A 19,479-nucleotide genomic window follows, 5' to 3' on the forward strand; every position below is an offset into this window, starting at 1 on the left:
GGCTCTAGGCACTTGGGCTTCAGTAGTTGTGGCTCACAGGCTTAGTTGCTCCGCAGCATGCGGAATCTTCCCGGACCAGGGCTCAAACCCATGTCCCCTGCATTGGCAGGCGGATTCTTAACCACTGCGCCACTAAGGAAGTCCCTTCTGCCCAGTTTTTAACCAGGTTTTTTTTTTATGTTGAGTTATATGAATTGTTTATATATGTTGGATATTAATCCTTTATCAGTCATATCATTTGCAAATATTGTCTCCCATTCAGTAGATTGTCTTCATTTTGTCGATGGTTTCCTTTGCTATGCAAAGCTTTGGAGTTTAATTAGGTCCCATTTGTTTATTTTTGCTTTTATTTCCTTTACTTTAAGAGACAGATCCAAAAAAATATTGCTGTGATTTATGTCAAAGGGTGTTGTGCCTATGTTTTCCTCTAGGAGTTTTATAGTATCCAGTCTCACATTTAGGTCTTTAATCCATTTTGAGTTTACTTTTGTATATGGTGTTAGAGAATGTTCTGATTTCATTCTTTTACATGTAGCTGTCCAATTTTCCCAGCACCACTTATTGAAGAGGCTGTCTTTTCTCCATTGTATATTCTTACCTCCTTTGTCATAGATTAATTGACCATAAGTGTCTGGGTTTATTTCTGAGCTCTATATTCTTTTTTTTTTTTTTTTTTTTTTGGCTGCATTGGGTCTTTGTTGCTGCATGCGGGCCTTCTGTAGTTGCAGTGACTGGGGGCTACTCTTGGTTGTGGTGCACAGGCTTCTCATTGCAGTGGCTTCTCTTGTTGTGGAGCATGGGCTCTAGGCGTGCAGGCTTCAGTAGTTGTGGCACGTGGGCTCAGTAGTTGTGGCTCATGGGCTGTAGAACACAGGCTCAGTAGTTGTGGTGCATGGGCTTAGTTGCTCCGCAGCATGTGGGATCTTCCCAGACCAGGACTCAAACCCGTGTCCCCTGCATTGGCAGGTGGATTCTTAACCACTGTGCCACCAGGGAAGTCCCATCTGGGCTTTATATTCTGTTGCATTGATCTAGGTGTCTGTTTTTGATAGCACTGCTTTTTGTTTGGAAATTGGAAGGAGTAGAATTTGCCTAGCAAGAAAACCACATTAGAAAGAAAATAATTCCCAGAAAAGCTCACAGGTCTTGGAGAACTTCTACTTTCCCTTTCCTCTTTTTCTGGAGTTCTATCCTCTCAGTCTAAGACTTGCCTTCTAGATATAACTCATTCCATTGCTTAAAAGCCAGCCTACCTGTTAGCTTCCACTTTCCATGCTAGTGCCAGGCAGGTTTCTAGACTTTCTATGCTGTTCTAGGAATTGATCTAGTCTTGAAGCACAGTCTTACTTTTTAAATTATTATAGTTTCATAATGTTTTACGATTTGATAGAGAAATCCTCCTTCAATACTTTTTTCAAATTTTTTTTTTCAATTTTTTTTTTGTTTTCCTCCTTTTGTTTGTTTTTGCTTTTGGTGTAGTAATACATTCACACAATTTCAAGGTATAAAACAATGTACAGTGAAAAATCTCCCTTCACACCAACCCCTCCAGCCATCCAAATCCCCTCCTGGAAGCAAAACAATGTAAGCAGTTTCTTATATATCCTGACAAAGAGATTCTATGTATAGATAAGCAAATGCTTAAGTATATTCTTTTTTTCTTCTTTAAAGCATAAATTTATCCATTTGTTTTTACAAATGAAAGTCAATATCATTTTTCTGAGCCCTCCCCCCCAAAAAACTGTTGGAACTTTCACTGAAATGACATTAAACTTAAAAATGAATCTGTATAATAATTAAAATTAGTTATACTATTTAGTTCTCCTATCTGGAAACATGGCATGTATCTTCATGAATCCAACTCTTTTCTTAGTTCCTTATTTAGATTCTGAATATTTATTACTGGGTATTTTATATTTTCATTTTAGTGAGTTATTTTCAATGTAAGGAGGAGTTAGTTTCCTCATATTATTTAATATAGAAGAACTATTTAGTTTCATATTTATTTTTAAATCTGGCTAACTTATTAATTCTAATGGTTCTGTGGTTAATTCTCTTGTGTCATCCTGGTGCACAGGATGAAACCAGATGGACTGGTTTCAGATCCTGCTCTGCCATTTAATAGCTGTACAACTTAGGGGAAATTATTAAACCTCTGTGTGCTTCAATTCCCTCATCTGTAAATAGGGTAAAGATACTACCTACTTCATAAAATTGTTGAAATAAATAAATAGCTTAATTCAAAGGAAACTGTTAGGACAGTGCAAAGAACACGAGTAAAAGTTAGCTTTGATTAAACTTTGATAATTTTGCTCTTCCTTTATGATTATTATCTCATTTCTTTTTGCTTCATATATTACTGCATTAGATAAAATTTGTCTTCTTTCTTTCCCTATTTTTTCACTATTAGGTGTGGTGTTTGAAATTGATTAGAAATAAATGTAGTTAATCATATTGATAATGAAATCTTTTATTCCTAGTTGTTAAGCTTTTTTAAGCAACAGATATCAAATTTTATTAAATGCCTTTCTATTCTTTATTCATATAATCATATATTTCCCCTTTGTTCTACTGATGTGATATATTTTATTAATAGACACCAGAAAATCAAAACATCTATATTCTAGAATAAACTCTGTTCAGTCATGGTGTATTATTCTTTCAACATCCAACTTAATCTGATCTCGCAGAATTTAATTTAAAACTTAAAACTCTGAGTTTACAAATTGGGTCCATCTATAGGTGCCTGTATGCACATGTCTTTAGCAGTTTATGCTAGCCTTAGAAAATAAATTAGAAAAATTGCATTCTCTTTCTGTGCTTCAGTAGGAGAACTATTTGTCCCTTGGTTATTTGACATTTATCTTAATATTTTAAAAGAATTCGCTCAACCTCATATTAGAATCCTTATGCTATTACCACTAACTTTAATTCTCTCCTTGGTGTACAAACAGCTCCTCATAGATGCATTCCCAATTTTCGATTAATGTGTAGATTTTATTTTTGCTACAAGTGAATATAAACTCTAGCACAATAATGTCTCTCCAGCAGAATGCTGAGCTGCACACCTTGTGGAGAGTAGGATATAGGCTGCTGTGAGTAAGAGAGAATGGAATGTGGAATATTGTGCAGCACCAAGAAAGGTCACAGGTTCACTGGAATATATGAGGGCTTCGCCACCTGAGTGAATGGGCAGTGATAGACAGTAGTGCACATTGGTCAGAGGGTTGAATCTGAGGCCTGACAGCCTGCAGCCTTATCTGAGTTTCACCACTTACTAACTGTGTGACTTTGAGTAAGTCACTTTCCTGCCCTATGCCTCAGTTTCCCCATCCATAAAGTGGGAATAATTCTCATAAGGTGAGAATTAAATGAGTTGATTTCTAAAAAAGGTTTAGCACAGTACCTGGTGCATAATAAGTGTGGCATAATTGTTGACCATAATTATGATTGTTATTCAGACAGTGACAGAGACCCCCCGGAACAGTGGATGCTTTCATAGCTACTGGGAGACATTGTTGTGCCGTCAAAATGGTTGTATCGAACTTTTTGCTAACTTTAGGATTGTTCTGAGTTTAATTCCTTCAGATATGCTACCAAAAATTCTAGAATTCAAAACTGTGCAGGAAACACAAAAAAGCTAAGAACCTTGACTATAGGCAGACCACAAGACTCTACGGAATGTGACTGAGATGCACTTTGGCCACATTCCCACATTCATGTGTATACCACTGCAGAGAAGTTAGTTCTGGGATCCATGCTTTCCAAACCACAGTTCCAGTGAATGGGCTGTAGGAGGAGCCTCCTCCAAGGTGTTATTGAGTTAGCACTATATGATAAGGTTGCCCTTACAAATTAGTGAAGAAAAGGAGAATTATACAGTATTTGGGGAAAAAAAGTAATTGTGGCATACAAATATAAAGTTTAAAATTTCCATATTAATTACAGCTAAATGTTAACACATAAGTATAACGTTCCACGGGCAATGAATCATAAGTGCAATATCCATAGATTTTGTTGGTTTATTTTTCAAAAACCAGCAAAACAAACTGAGAACTTAAGTGGCAAACAGGGAAAAATAACTGCAGCATAGATAGCAGATGAAGAGTTAGTGTCCTTAATGTATATAGAGCTCTTTCAAATCAATTAGATAAAGACAAATGCCTTGAAATAATATGTAAAGGATACCAACAAGTAATTCATGAAATGGCCATAAACATGTGAAAAAACTTCTCTCTTAGGAATAATAAAAGAAATGACCATTGGAAATGATATACTCTTTTCCTTCTTTCACATCAACATTATTTTTTAAAAAACAATAAATCACAGTGTCATTAAGAATGAGGTAAATGTATGCTCTCAAGCCCTGCTTGGGGAGAGTGTGTTGGGTCAACCTTTCTGGAGGGCAATTTGACAAAGAGTCAAATCTATTGATTCCCAAGTTCATTTCTAGGAATGTGTCCAAAGGAAATAAAGATGCACAGAAACGCATATATGCAAGAATGTTATAGCATTATTTGGAATAGCTACAGAATTAATAATTCCCCTCAAAAGAGAAACAATTTAAATGTTCAATAGTAAGAGAATGATTAAATCAGTTGTGCTAATTCCAGTCAATGGGATTTTATGCCACATTTTATAAATAACATTTTCAAATCTTACCTTATGGCATGGGAAAATATTTGTGATCCAATATTAAGTGTTTGAAAAAGAGCAACAATCAAAATTATATGTACAGCATGATCTTTTTTTTTGTAAAATGTAACTCCAGCACCATGCTAAGAACTATTAGTCACTGGTTGTTACAATATTAAAATACCTCTGTACCCTCAGATCAATAGAGATTATTCCAGCCATTTCCCAGGAACACACACAGCCCACAGTCCAGCAGCTAAAAAGTTATCAACCCTGCTCCAGCTGTTAGACCTGCCTCCAGTCTGATGGGGGACCTGACAAGCCAGTCATTAGATCCTTTTAATATTACCCTTCATCTGGTCCCTTATTGTGGGAGGGGAATTTGGAGTGGGAGGAGAAACAGAGATTCACTTAAATGAGTAGCAAAATGGCCTTAGTGTTAGCCAAACTCACATTGGATCTCAGAAAATTTCAGTCATTTTCTTCAAGTTCTATGATTGTATTCTCATCCATAGAAGATCACAGTGTGGGAGATTTGAGATTTGCTTTGCTACCTTGGTCAATGAATCCTGCCCCACCAGCAGCCACTGCCCCCAAGCTTCAGCCACAGGCAGGAGTCCACTGTCCTAGGGCGCTACCCACCCCAAGCTACAGCACCTTCCAGAACTCTCTCCCTCCTGTTCTATGCCTCCTGACCTCACAGCTTTTTGCGCCTTTTAACCATTATGCTTGCTCCTTAGGAACTGGCCTTCTCTTTTATACAGCCTTTGGGTTGGGTTACCACTTATTTTCAGCCAAGTCCATTTTGAGTGCAGGATAGGGGACAGGAGACAGTTTAGATTTTAGAGGGGGAAGATGGAAAGGGCAGAGGCTCACAACTGCACATTCTGAAGCAACTAGATCTTTCGGGTTTCCAAGCTTCCCCTCCTGCTAGCACTTCTCCCCACTCCCATATTTACATTACACAGGCAGGTGGAGGAATGAGGGCTCCAGGATGGGTGGGAAACAAGCCTATAAATCAAGTATATAAAACATGCCAACATCTTAATAGTGATTATCTTTGAGTATATATTTTCTTCTTATCTGTATCTTCATAACTTTTGTAATCCAAAATGAAATAACATAAGAAATGATGGATCAATTAAATCAAAATATCTGGGGTTAGCACTTAGGTATCAGGGGTTTGTTTTTTTTTTTGGTTTTTGGTTTTTATCTCCCCAGATGGTTCTAATGTTTAGCCAGTGTTGAGACCCAGGGATGTAGTCAACCTTATTTTACAAAATAGAGAACTGAACCCAGAGTGGTTCATAGTAATACACTTGGCTAATATTTCTGTTGTTCAAAAAGAAAGTTCTTTATGAGATTCAGATTTAATTGAGAAGTCATTTCTATTGTCACCTTTTTTTTTGCATTTTTTAAATTGAAGTATAGTTGATTTACAGTGTTGTGTTCATTTCTGCTGTACAGCAAAGAGACTCAGGTACACATACATATACATTCTTTTTTATATTATTTTCCATTATAGTTTATCTCAGGATATTGAATATAGTTCCCTGTGCTATACAGTAGGACCTTGTTGTTATCCATTCTACATGTAATAGGTTTCATCCACTAACCCCAAACTCCCAGTCCATCCCTGCCTCCTCCCCCACCCCCCTTGGCAACCACAAGTGTGTTCTCTATGTCTGTGAGTCTGTTTCTGTTTTGTAGGTAAGTTCATTTGTGTCATATTTTAGATTCCACATATAAGTAATATCATATGGTATTTGTCTTTCTCTTTCTGACTTACTTCACTTAGTATGATAATCTCTAGTTGCATCTGTGTTGCTGCAAATAGCATCTTTATCCATTCATCTGTCCATGGACATTTAAGTTGTTTCCATGTCTTGGCTATTGTGAAAAGTGCTGCTATGAACATAGGGGTGAATATATCTTTTTGAATTATAGTTTTGTCCAGATATATGCCCAGGAGTGGGATTGTTGGATCCTATGGTAATTCTATGTTTAGTTTTCTGAGGAACCTCCATACTGTTTTCCATAGTGGCTCCACCAATTTACATTCCCACCAACAGTATAGGAGGTTTTCCTTTCCTCCACACCCTCTCCCGCAATTGTTATTTGTAGGCTTTTTAATGATGGACATTCTGATCAGTGTGAGGTGGTACCTCATAGTTTTGATTTGCATTTCTCTAATAATTAGCGATGTTGAGCATCTTTTCATGTGCCTATTGGCCATCTGTATGTCTTCTTCAGGGAAATGTCTATTTAGGTGTTCAGCCCACTTTTTGGTTGGGTTGTTTGTTTTTTTGTTGTTGAGTTGTGTGGGCTGTTTGTATATTTTGGAAATTAAGCCCTTGTCGGTTGCACTGTTTGCAAATATGTTCTCCCATTCCATAGGTTGTCTTCTCATTTTGTTTATGGTTTCCTTTGCTGTGTTGTCACTGTTTTAGACCTCACAATATTACATACTCACAGCTCTGATGATACAGTTTAAATCAGCCTTACTTAACCATATATCCATAATCTATGAGAGTTGAGGGAAGCTATTCATTTACTTCAACTCTACTTGAAATGCTAGTGATATGCCTTATGAAATTATTTAAAGGAACAGAAGACTCCTTCTATCACTTTTCCTAATTCTATTCCCAAGGATTGGAAAGAATGAGACTTCATTTCATATATGTACTCTTCAATTTGCCAGTTGGAAAAGAATATGCTAATTAAATCAATAAACATATTTATCAAGTATCTACAATGTATCCAACACTACTCTAACTTCTATCTAATGTTCAAGGTTTTTTTTTTTTCTGCAAAAAAAGCAAAGCCATACTGCCAAAATTCTAGTGGGGTCATATGAAGGGTGATTATTCACCAGGTTGGGTTTTATTCTGTACCTTTTATAAAGCAACAACTCCAATATAGTAAGAAGGGATTCCATTTCAATTACCTTAAGGAACCCATGAGACAGTCATGAAGAGGGAGAAAACACAGTCAAGACAATGAAGACAGCCGTGGAAGCCCAGCTGACAGGATGACTACAAAAGGAGAGGTGCAAATCTAAAGGACTACAGAGAGACAGATTGGTTCAATCTCTGACACTTGGACAAGCCACCCAAATTGCGTTTGTTTTCTTAAACTATTTTCGGTGATCAAGGCACTTGGGGCAGTTTTACAAGTGGCCACAGTGGAGGGCCACTAGGAAGGATACCTTTTAAAGGACTCAAGGAAAACCCACTTCTCCAAATCCTTTTCAGCACAACAGTCATTGTTCATCAACAATAGGTGATTCATTATTTGGTTCTACACAGATATGAGAAAGACACATAGAATATTAATCACAGAAGGAACCTTAGAGGTCAACCTTCTACTCAATATAGACATCTCCTCAAGAGCATCCCAAGATATGCTTGATCAGAACCTGCTTAGACATGGGTAGTAATGAGGAGCACACAGCTCACAATATAATCCCTTCTAGTTCTGAACGGCTCTAGTTATTAAAAATCTTAATTATTCTAATTTCTACCCACCAATACTAGTTCTTCCCTCTGGATCTACAGAAAACAATCCTAAACTCTCTTCCAGCTTTTCCAACAGCTGTCATGTCCAACTAAGTCTGCTCTTCTGCAAACTAAACAAACCCCGCTTCTTCACCTATTCCTCTCCTTCCAGAGTCCCCAGTTAAAATGGCAAATTCCTGACATGAACACTTCCCATTTCTTAAAAGTGAAAGAGGTGGGTGGCGTCATGCATTTGATCAAGAAGAAAGTAAGGAAGATCAAAGGAACAGTGTTCAAAATAACACTTGGCTTACTTTTTAATTTCCAAAGACTGGCTAGGCTAGCATAGTCCTTCGTAAAATCATTTAAGATTTATACTTGCCTACTTACCAAAGAACTTCTTGACACAATATTTTTAACATCAAGGAGATTTCCACAAGAAAACAAACCCCGCTTCTTCACCTATCTTCACCACTCATTTCCAATGAGTGAGAAAGCTATTGAACATGAATACTACATCAATCAGTCAGTCCATCTATTGCACACATACTAAAGGTCCTATGCATTGAAGATTGAGTTCTTTTAAAGAATTAGTAGCATTAAAATGAAAGTTCATTTTATGAAAATGCACTCTAGGGAGGCATCATCACTGAAGTTTAACACAGACATGTTTCTTAGAACAGCAAATTCCATTTCCCAGCACTATCCCCCACCCCATGTCCAGCAGAGATGCGAGCCATGGAATGGCATTCACAGGCCAGAAGAGTCACCCCGAGGAACACAGTGATGCTGAGATTCAAAGAAATACGGCATGTGTTGCATCACAAGTTTGGTTATGAAGAAAGGTCTGATTGTGGCCAGATACTTACCCTTGAGATAATATTGTTGCAAGACTTCCTCCCCACAGAATGAAATCCCTTCTTTTCCACTCCCACGGCATGAAGGTTGCTTTGAGTATTTGTTCTCAGCTGGCACATGCAGAAAGCTTGCAGCTATTTTTCTCTTTAAAATGTTAGAAAGAAACTCCTTTTCCTCCTCCCATATGACTGGCACTTTATAAAATACTCTTAAAGCCTCAGCCAGTACACCCTGAGGGACTGTAGGAGAAAACGCGAGAAATAGCAAAATGTTTCAGCTCACAAAATCTCTACAGCCTGCTGAGCAAGGCAGAGGGTCTCTCTAAGGGGAAAGAAGACAGAGGTTCCTATCTATGTCAACGTAATAATGGTGATAATATATTATTGTTGACATACTTTGAATACTTTGTGCCAGGCATTGCACTTTATGTGGATGAACTCATTTAGCTCTCAGAACAACCCTGTAAGGTAAATACTATTCTTACCCATTTGACAAGAGAGGAATGAGAATAAAGAGGTTAAGTAATTTGCCCAAGATCACACAGCTATCAGGAAATTGGCAGTGCTAGGATTCACACTCTGGAGGCTGGGCTCTTACTGTTTTTCTGTATTGCTTGCATGTATGCATGCTGTGTATCATATGATGTATATGATGAGTCACATGACACTAATTTGCTTTCAATGCCAGCCAACTGTATCAATGACCTTAAACTTGTTCCTACATGGCCAGAGTGTTCCAAACTGGCTTTTTTAAAATTTTATTTATTTATTTATTCATTTATTTAATTTTTGGCTGCATTGGGTCTTCGCTGCTGCACGCGGGCTTTCTCTAGTTGCAGTGAGCGGGGGCTACTCTTTGTTGCGGTGCGCGGGCTTCTCATTGCGGTGGCTTCTCTTGTTGCAGAGCACAGGCTCTAGGCGTGCGGGCTTCAGTAGTTGTGGCACACGGGCTTCAGTAGTTGTGGCTCGTGGGCTCTAGAGCGCAGGCTCAGTAGTTGTGGCGCACGGGCTTAGTTGCTCCGCAGCACGTGGGATCTTCCCGGACCAGGGCTCGAACCCGTGTCCCCTACATTGGCAGGCAGATTCTTAACCAGTGCGCCACCAGGGAAGCCCCCAAACTGGCTTTTAATTCTGTCCAGCAGAACTGGCACCATCCTGGCTCAGGGCCCAGGTCAAGGCCCAGAGAGACTCTTTATCACCAGTGGGTGGCAATATTGTTACATGGAGCCATCAGGGTGCAGTGAAGGCCTGGCATCTTCCCTAAAAGTGAAAAGACCTCCCCACCTTATGGATAGATCATTCCAGGCAGCTCCCAAAACACAATTTCTCTACTGTCCCCAAAGCACCCAAGATAATCCTGAGGGAGGATAGAGTGATCTGGATTAGGAGGATGCCCAGGAAACTATTTGCATAAATCATTCTTCCTCCTGTCCTGCCATAACATCCCTGGTATATCTCAATCATAAATTACACACTTCTTTTCCCATTAGGGCATGTTTTTCTTAGGAACAGAGAGACTCTACAACGTTTGTACCTGCACTTTCACTAGCCCATGGTAGATGTTAAGTAAATGGATGAATGAATAAATTTCAGTTCTTCAGATGCAATCAGTTCCACTCCAAAAAACAATCTAAGAAATATCTGTGGAATCTTCTGTAGTTGCCCAAAAATGAATTCAGACTTCACTAGTGACTCTAGGCTGCATTCAGCCACCCAAGGATTCTCAGAATAGAATGAACCAAAGAAATCCTCCCAAGACCCTCTGGCCTGGACTCTTGAAACTACAGTACCCAATCTATCCTTACATTGACCTGGCTGTTCCACGAAACGGCCTCAACTTAAGCAGAACAAATGCCAAGCTGACTTCTGGGTAATTTCAACAAAGTAGGCCCAGTAATTGATGCAGTCAAGGGCTTTCCCAAGGAACTCTGCAATAACCCAGAGACAGAACCACTATGTGAAGGAACCCATATTTGTGTAAAATGTGAGAAGCTTTGAAGAAGGTCCTCTAATCTAAAACATTTCTAGCAGCCTGTCATATTTCTGCAATCCTACTATTAAAAAGTTGGGCCCTTGGAATTAAGTTGATAATTTATGACACATCCAGAAAACTGTTTACAAGGTTTCTAACCATGAAAAATGAGGGAAACAGATGATTTCCAAAAAGCCTGTCCTTCCAATTTTAGGTAAAAATTAATAAAAATTTAAAACATGTACCTGTTTTTAAAAAAATCTACTAGGGTATTTATAAAGGTCAGAATTTTTTAAATACATGTATGTTTTTCCTTTTTCAGCACTTTGTCAAATATCAAGGACTTGTTTTCTCTATTACAGACACACAAGGCTCTGTCTACCCTTCTAGTAGTAACACATTAATGTAAAGCTAGTAACACACACTCCTCTCTCACCACTTAAAACTTGATTTATTTGATGATTATAAAAAGTATATAAATTCGTTGTAGAGAATTGGGAAATATAGAAAGTACTGAATAATATCTAAAAAATTATCTCTATTGATGTTTGATGCATCATCTTCTTGTCTTTTATATTTTTCATGTATACATAGATAACTTTTTATAAAATATAATCTGCATCTGTTCACATGCTTCTTTCTTCCTATTTCCTTTATGTCTGTTTTCCATTCTCTCTACTTTCAGTCTCTCTCCCTTGGTGAATTTTAGAATTTTTCTTTATGCATCCATATATAAGTCTATCTGTTTAACTTTCACACAGTTAGGCAAAAGCCATTCAAACCATGCTCCTCCTCTAAAGCTGAATGGAAAGAAAGGTAAATAGATGATAAATAGATGGTAGATAGATAGATGATACCAGATAGATAGATAGGTAGATAGACAAAAAAAATAGACAGATAATAGATAGTGAGATGGATAAGTAAAGAAGGAAGGAGAGAAGAAAGAATTTATGTATTGTTTGTTTATGTAGATCTTCTGCATATCTTAAATGATTTTGTGACCTTTGATAGAAAAAAAATTTTCTTGCCTCTATTTTAGATTCCACCAGGACCATCAGTTATCCTTCTCCTCATTCTTGTTACTTCTACTTCACCCTTCATCATTTCTACAGAAATTCTTTGTACTATCTTAGGCCTAATTATTTGCATTGACTACAATTTAAATTGACTGTTTCTATACAGCGTCTATGGAAGCTCCTTCATTTCCTATTTCCTAATCACTCTGTAGTTTAGTATGGTATCTTAGGGTTAGAAGAAACCCTGAAATACATTCTGTTTTGCCTCACACATCTTCCCTTCCCCATACCTTGTGCTTCACTCTGTGTCTGAATTCCTTCTGCAACACACTCCCTTGGTGACCACCTAGCCAAGACTGACATCTTATTTTTTTTTAAGATTTTTTTTTTTTGAGGTGGACTATTTTTAAAGTCTTTATTGAATTTGTTACAATAGTGCTTCTGTTTTATGTTTTGTTTTTATGGCCGCGAGGCATGTGGGATCTTGGCTCCCTGACCAGGGATCGAACCCACAACCCCTGAATTGGAAAGCAAAGTCTTAACCACTGGACCACCAGGGAAGTCCCAAGATTGACATCTTTAATTACAGAAAGTTCACTACCTCTTGAGGAGACCTAGGACATTTTTACAGTTCTCTGACCATTAAAATACTCTTCTGTCATTCTCACCCACTGCTATTTCTAACTGCTGGAATTTCACATAAAAGTTTAACCATAAACTTGACTAAAAGCTCTTTGAAAAATAATCCTGTTTACAGTAGCATCAAAAAGAATAAAATACTTAGGAATAAAATTAACCAAGAAGGCAAAAGACTTATACACTGAAAACTACATTATTGAAAGAAATTAGACACCAATAAATGGAAAGATGTCTTGTGTTTCATGGATTGAAAGACAATATTGTTAAGATGTCACTACTACCCAAAGAGATTTACAGATTTGATGCAATCCCTAACAAAATCCCAATGATGTTTTTGCAGAAATATAAAAATCCATCCTAAAATTCCTATGGAATTTCAAGGGACCCAGATAGCCAAGAAAAATCTTACAAAAGAAGAACAAAGTTGGAGGTCTCACACTTCCTGATTTCAAACCATACTACAAAGCTACGGCAATCAAAACAGTGTAGTACTGGCATAAAGACAAACATATAGCTCCATGGAATAGAACTGGGAGTCTAGAAATAATCTCATATATCTATGGTCAACTTAGGGGTCAACTGAGGAGCCAACAAGGGTGCCAAGACCATTCAATGGGGGAAGAATTGTCTTTTCAGCAATAGTGCAGAAACAACTGGACAGCCACATGCAAAATGATGAAGTCAGACCCTTACCTTAACACCATCTACAAAAAATAACTCAAAATGGATCAACAATCTAATCATAAGACCTAAAACTATAAAACTCTTAGAAGAAAACATAGGGGGAAAGCTTCGTGACATTGAATTTGTCAATAGAGTAAGTTCCCTACATACGAACCTTCAAGTTGCAAACTTTCAAAAATGCAAATGTGAGTTTGCATGTCCAATCACATAAGTTAGTTCACATGTCTGGCTCACATTGTCACATGCGTGCATCCTCTACAAGTGGTTGTGCTTTTGTGTACCATACAGTACTGTATAAAGTTCAGTAGTACAGCATCCTTACTGCAAGCCCAGGATGTCTGGAAGCAAGCATAAAAGCAGTGGTGATGTAGCTGGTACTACTGTACTTTTCAGGGTACTGTACAGTAAGATTAAAAATGTTTTCATGGGCTTCCCTGGTGGCGCAGTGGTTGAGAGTCCGCCTGCCGATGCAGGGGACACAGGTTCGTGCCCCAGTCCGGGAAGATCCCACGTGCTGCGGAGCGGCTGGGCCCGTGAGCCATGGCCGCTGAGCCTGCGCGTCCGGAGCCTGTGCTCCGCAACGGGAGAGGCCACAACAGTGAGAGGCCCGCGTACCGCAAAAAAAAAAAAAAAAAAAAAATGTTTTCATTATTTTTTGTTTGTTTTTTATGTATTATTTGTGTGAAAAGTACTGTAAACCTATTACAGTACAGTACCATATAGCCAATTGTGTTTGTTGGGTACCTAGGCTAATTTTGTTGGACTTACAAACACACTCTCAGAACAAAACTTGTTCATATGTAGGGGATTTACTGTAATTTCTTAGATGTGATGTCAAAAGCACAGACAACAGAAGGTAGACAAATTGAACTACATCAAAGTTAAATGCTTTTATACATCGATACTGTCAACAGAGCGATAAGGCAACAGAATGGGAGAAAATGTATACAAATTATATATCTAATATAGAGTTAATATCCAGAATATATAAAGAATTTCTACAACTTAACAGAAAAACAAACAACCCCAGTTAAAAATGGGCAAAGGACTTAGACATTTCTCCAAAGAAGATATACAGATGGCCAAAAAGCACATGAAAAGATGCTCAGCATCACTAATCATAGGGAAATGCAAATCAAGACCATAAGATATCACTTCACACCCATTAGGCTAGCTATTATTACAACAAACAAACACAAGAAGCAAAAACAGGAAATAAAAGTGTTGGTAAGGACATGGGGAAGTTGGAACCCTTGTGCATTGTTGGTGAGAATATAAAATGTTGCAGCCACATTGGAAAACAGTACAGTGGTTCCTTAAAAAATTAAAAATAGAATTATCATGTGATCCAGCAATTTCACTTCTAAGTATATACTCGAAAGAGTCTGAAAGAGTTATTTGTATACCAATGTTTGCAGCAGCATTATTCACAATAGCCAAAAGGTGGAAACAACCCAAGTGTCCACCAGTAGATGAATGAATAAACAAAATGTGGTACATACGTACAACAGATTATCATTCAACCTTTAAAAAGAAGGAAATTCTGACACATACTACAATGTGGGTGAATCTCGAGGACATTATGCTAAGTGAAATAAGCCAGTAACAAAAGGACAAATACTATTGATTCCACTTAAATGAGATATCTAGAGTGGTCAAATTCATAGAGACAGAAAATGGAATGGTGGTTTCCAGGAGATGGAGGGGAGGGAGGAATGGGGAGTTTTTTGTCTAATGGATACAGAGTTTGAGTTTTAGAAGCTGAAAGAGTTCTGGAGATGAATAGTGGTGATGGTTGCATAACAATATGAATGTACATCAAGCCACTGAACTCTACACTTAAAAATGGTTAAAATGGCATATGTTATGTATATTTACCACGGTTTTTTTAATTTAAAAAACAAAACAAAACAAAAAAACCTCTTCAAATATCCAAAGGCAACCATCATGACCACACAGAGTAATCTTCAGAGTAAACAGATCTGTTTCCTTCCACTGTTCATCAGGTGACATGAAGTCCAGTCATACTCTGGTCACTCTCCTCGGAATGTTCTCCAGCTACCTATAGCCCATTTAATCCATGGGCCATAGACCTCAACATGACAGTGACCAGTTAAGAATGGAAAAAAAGCTCTTTCCATGCCTAGCACAGCCATGGCTTGTGGTCCCAAGAAGCACCTGAAGCGCGTAGCAGCTCCAAAGCATTGGATGCTGGATAAACTGACTGGTGTGTTTGCTCCTCGTCCATCTACCGGTCCCCACAAGCTGAGGGAATGTCTCCCCCTAATTATTTTCCTAAGGAACAGACTTAAATATGCCCTAACAGGAGATGAAGTAAAGAAGATCTGCATGCAGCATTTCATTAAGATTGATGGCAAGGTCCGCACTGATATAACCTACCCTGCTGGTATTATGGATGTCATCAGCATTGACAAGACTGGAGAGAATTTTCGTCTGATCTGTGACACCAAGGGTCGCTTTGCTCTTCATCATATTACACCTGAGGAGGCCAAGTATGAGTTATGCAAAGTGAGAAAGATCTTTGTGGGGACAAAAGGAATCCCTCATCTGGTGACCCATGATGCTCGCACCATCCGCTACCCTGATCCCCTCATCAAGGCGAATGACACCATTCAGATTGATTTGGAGACTGGCAAGATTACTGATTTCATCAAATCTGACACTTGTAACCTGTGCATGGTGACTGGAGGTGCTAACCTGGGAAGAATTGATGTGATCACTAACCGGGAGAGACATCCTGGTTCTTTTGATGTAGTTCATGTGAAAGATGCCAACGGCAATAGCTTTGCCACCCGGCTCTCCAACATTTTCGCTATTGGCAAAGGCAACAAACCATGGATCTCTCTTCCTCGTGGAAAGGGTGTCTGCCTTACCGTTGCTGAGGAGAGAAACAAGAGACTGGCAGCCAAACAGAGCAGTGGATAAAATGATCTCTAAGTGACGTGATTGGGAAAGTCTTTGTACTTAGAGATAATACTACATAATTAAAAGCCTCTTTAGTGTTAAAAAAAAAAAATGGAAAAAGCCTATTATCTCCCTCAGTCTCATTACTAGACTATTATCACTGCAGCCAGAGATCTACTAGTTTACTGTCACACTGTTAATTCCTATCGTGTTAATTGCCCAACTAAATCCCTAAATGCTTTTTTAGTGTGCCACACTAAAACCTTCTGTTAGTTAGAACTCTTGCAGTGATTAAAAAGAAAAACAAACACATAAAATCTATGCAGACTGACTTAAGCAAAAAAAGAAATTTATTGGGACATGTAAATGTTCCAGAAATGGTGCTGGCTTAAGGTATGGCTTGATTCAGGAATTCAAATGATGTCATCAGGTCTCAATTATTTCTTTCTCTTAGCCCAGCTCTGCTCTTCTTGTGTTGTCTTCATTCATAAGCTCTCCACCCATAAGATGTCCCCCCCATAACTCCCAGTTTCATGGGTGGTAGAACAAAACTTGTTCCCAGCAACCCCAAAATATCCAAAATATCATTGCCTTTTATCGGCTCTGATTGAGGCACATCCCTGAACCAATATCTGTGGCCAGGATAATGCTGGTGCTGAATGGCTAGTTCTAGGTCACATGTTCTGGCCCTGAGCAGGAATGTAGTCAACCCCCTGTGCTGAAAGTGGAGAGGAAGTGGTCCCTAGAGAATAATCAGGTTAAGGTCACCAGCAGGGTGAGGGGATATTGAGGAACAAAAACTACAGGTTCAACCGCCCTTCACTTAGTTCAGTTGGATATTTCACAGACTAAATGTTTATCCTTATTAAATACAATGTTATTAGAATCCTTCTGGCAAGTTGTTTGGAATTCTAATTCTATCAGGCAATGCATTCCTTGTTTCTCTCAGCTGTATGTACTCTACAGTCTGATGAATGTGCCTTACAGATCTTATTGCATTCAGTGATGAACAGGTTATAAACACACTTATATATGTTATATGAACACATTGTATAAGATATAAACAGGCTATAAACACAGCATACCTTGTACCTCAGCATATCTTATACCTCAGCATGCCTTGTACCACAGCATACCTCAGTACCTCACTTCAGTACTTCTGAAGTGACATCACCAGCATCTATGGATGTGGTCGTACAACCAGATACCAGGCCCACCTTTGTGCTTGGGTCTGGGCCCTATTTCTTGTGTCCAAAGATATTGTGAGCAATATTCACACAATGTCTATAGACTCCTGGGGGAGTTTCTAATAGAGAGTGAATGTTCTATACAATCTATGGATCTTTTAGCTAGCCATCATCAGAGAGACCTTTTTCTCCACATGTCCCAGATTTCAAATGCTCTCTAAATTTGCACACTATCAGAAAAAAAAATGGTAACAGTAGTAGTACCAAAGTATATACAGCATTTACTACACACTATGCCCTGTCCTAAGAGCACATAGGATTAAATATTAACTCATTTACTCCTCACAGCAACCTTATGAGATGCATGGTTGTCATCATCATCATCTCCATTTTAGAGACAAGGAAACTAAGGCCCAGAGAGGGTAACTGGCCCAAATTTACACAGCTAGTTAGTACAAACTAGGAATTGAACCCCAGTGGTATGGCTCCAGGATCCTTACACTCACACAGAAGTGGCATCTGCCTTTCACATCCCTCACTGCTCACTTCCAGCCCTCAGACAAATGTAAAGGTGAGAAGGCTTTAAAAGCAACGGCTACAGTAACAAACCTATCATGGATAAATTAACGAGCAGCTACTCACTTTACAACGGAGTTTGTTGTTGTAAGTGAATCATTTTTAATGACAAGCTTCTCCTGGGACAGTTCAACTGGTTAAAAAGTCATTGGTGACTTCCCAGAAATACTGGGACTGAAAAACAAAGCCCAACCCTTCCCAACCAAAGGGTTAGGACCACTGCCAACTAAAGATCAATTAGAACTGTAAAGTATCTCTAGCATAATGCCTACACTAGTAGAAAAACGCAATTTTAAAAACTTTTCTTGTACACGTGTATTTTCCCTGAACCATGGCCATGTGTGGGAGAAATTAAGTAGAGGGGCTCAGCCCAGCACCTCACAAGGGGTGTTTCTGTAAACAAAACTTGTCTCCCAGCCCTTCCATTACTACCCTGGGGTCACTTGACCCACAGTTCTCTTGTCACCTTTGGTAATAGTATTAGTTGGTTCAGTCATGCACAAAGGTATGATACAGGTGGCTACCAAATTCAAAGGACTTGCATACAGCTGTTTCTTCTGGGAACACCATGTCATGAAACCTCAGATGGTTCAGATGAAGGGCTTCTGTGAAGGGACTACATACAGAGATGAGGCAGGGTTGAAAGGACAATGTTTGTTACCACAGGGAGCCCAGTGAGGGCTGGTTCTGGGGAGGAGGACCCTCCTGGTAGGAGAGAAGCAGCTACTGCTAGACCCTGAGCTAGGGGAAAGCAGGAGGAAATGCCCCATCTCTCTTCTCCTCACCACTCTCCTACCAGTGCCTCCCATGGACACTGATGGCCAGGGGGCCTGGGTGAAGTGGTCATCAAGGTTAGCCTTCAGGGTTCAGAGCAAGAGGAAAAGGGTAGAGAGTCCAACTAGAGAACAGAGAATAAGGAACACAATATCTCCTTCAAAGGTGGGTAAACGGAGTCATTGAAAGGGAAAGTAACATATTTCAGATCAAAAAGGAAACCTGGAACCAAGATAAGGGCTCCACTTCCCAATCTGGTCTCACTGATTTCAAGTAGTCCAAATACTTGGAGAGAATCATTAAATCTCAGAGGACACCTAATCCCTCAGGCTCCTTCCCAATATATGGTGATGTTACAACACAGCCCACAGTGGCCCACCTTTCTTCACAAGTGGTAAGGTGCATGTGATCAGGATGACTCAGCCTTCTGCCTGGATTCACCAGAGAGATTTTCATGAATCACTTGTGTGGGTGATGCTTTGGGTGTTGTTATTCTTGCAGTGAATTATCTCCACACAGTAAGTTTGTCTCTGTTTGATTCATGAAGGTGATTCATCTGAAGAAGTTGACCTGACCATGGTTTATCAGGCAGCATCTAATGGAGATGTCAATGCTTTGACTGCCGTGATTCGGGAAGACCCTTCCATCCTAGAATGCTGTGACAGTGAAGGTGAGCTACTTATGCATTTTGAATCCTGCAGAATGTTCTGATCTATC

General features: G+C 39.0%; 2 protein-coding genes across 2 annotated transcripts in view; both read left to right on the top strand.

Annotated features, from left to right (window-relative positions):
- Positions 1-19,479, top strand: part of ANKRD55 (ankyrin repeat domain 55) — a gene marked incomplete at both ends in the record, with an annotated part of 95,525 nt that overhangs the window by 12,189 nt on the left and 63,857 nt on the right. The window contains one exon of the mRNA XM_079702255.1: positions 19,310-19,432. Within this exon, the coding sequence (XP_079558381.1) occupies positions 19,310-19,432 (123 nt within the window). The remainder of the gene's footprint in view (positions 1-19,309; positions 19,433-19,479) is intronic.
- LOC307052056 (small ribosomal subunit protein eS4-like) lies at positions 15,455-16,246 on the top strand (the record flags this gene model as incomplete). Its single annotated transcript, XM_079702818.1, has 1 exon — positions 15,455-16,246. One exon carries the CDS (start codon positions 15,455-15,457, stop codon positions 16,244-16,246), a length of 792 nt encoding a protein of 263 aa, XP_079558944.1.

The sequence above is a fragment of the Hyperoodon ampullatus genome, assembly GCF_949752795.1.
Source record: "Hyperoodon ampullatus genome assembly, chromosome: 4".
NCBI classification, from domain to species: Eukaryota; Metazoa; Chordata; class Mammalia; order Artiodactyla; family Ziphiidae; genus Hyperoodon; species Hyperoodon ampullatus.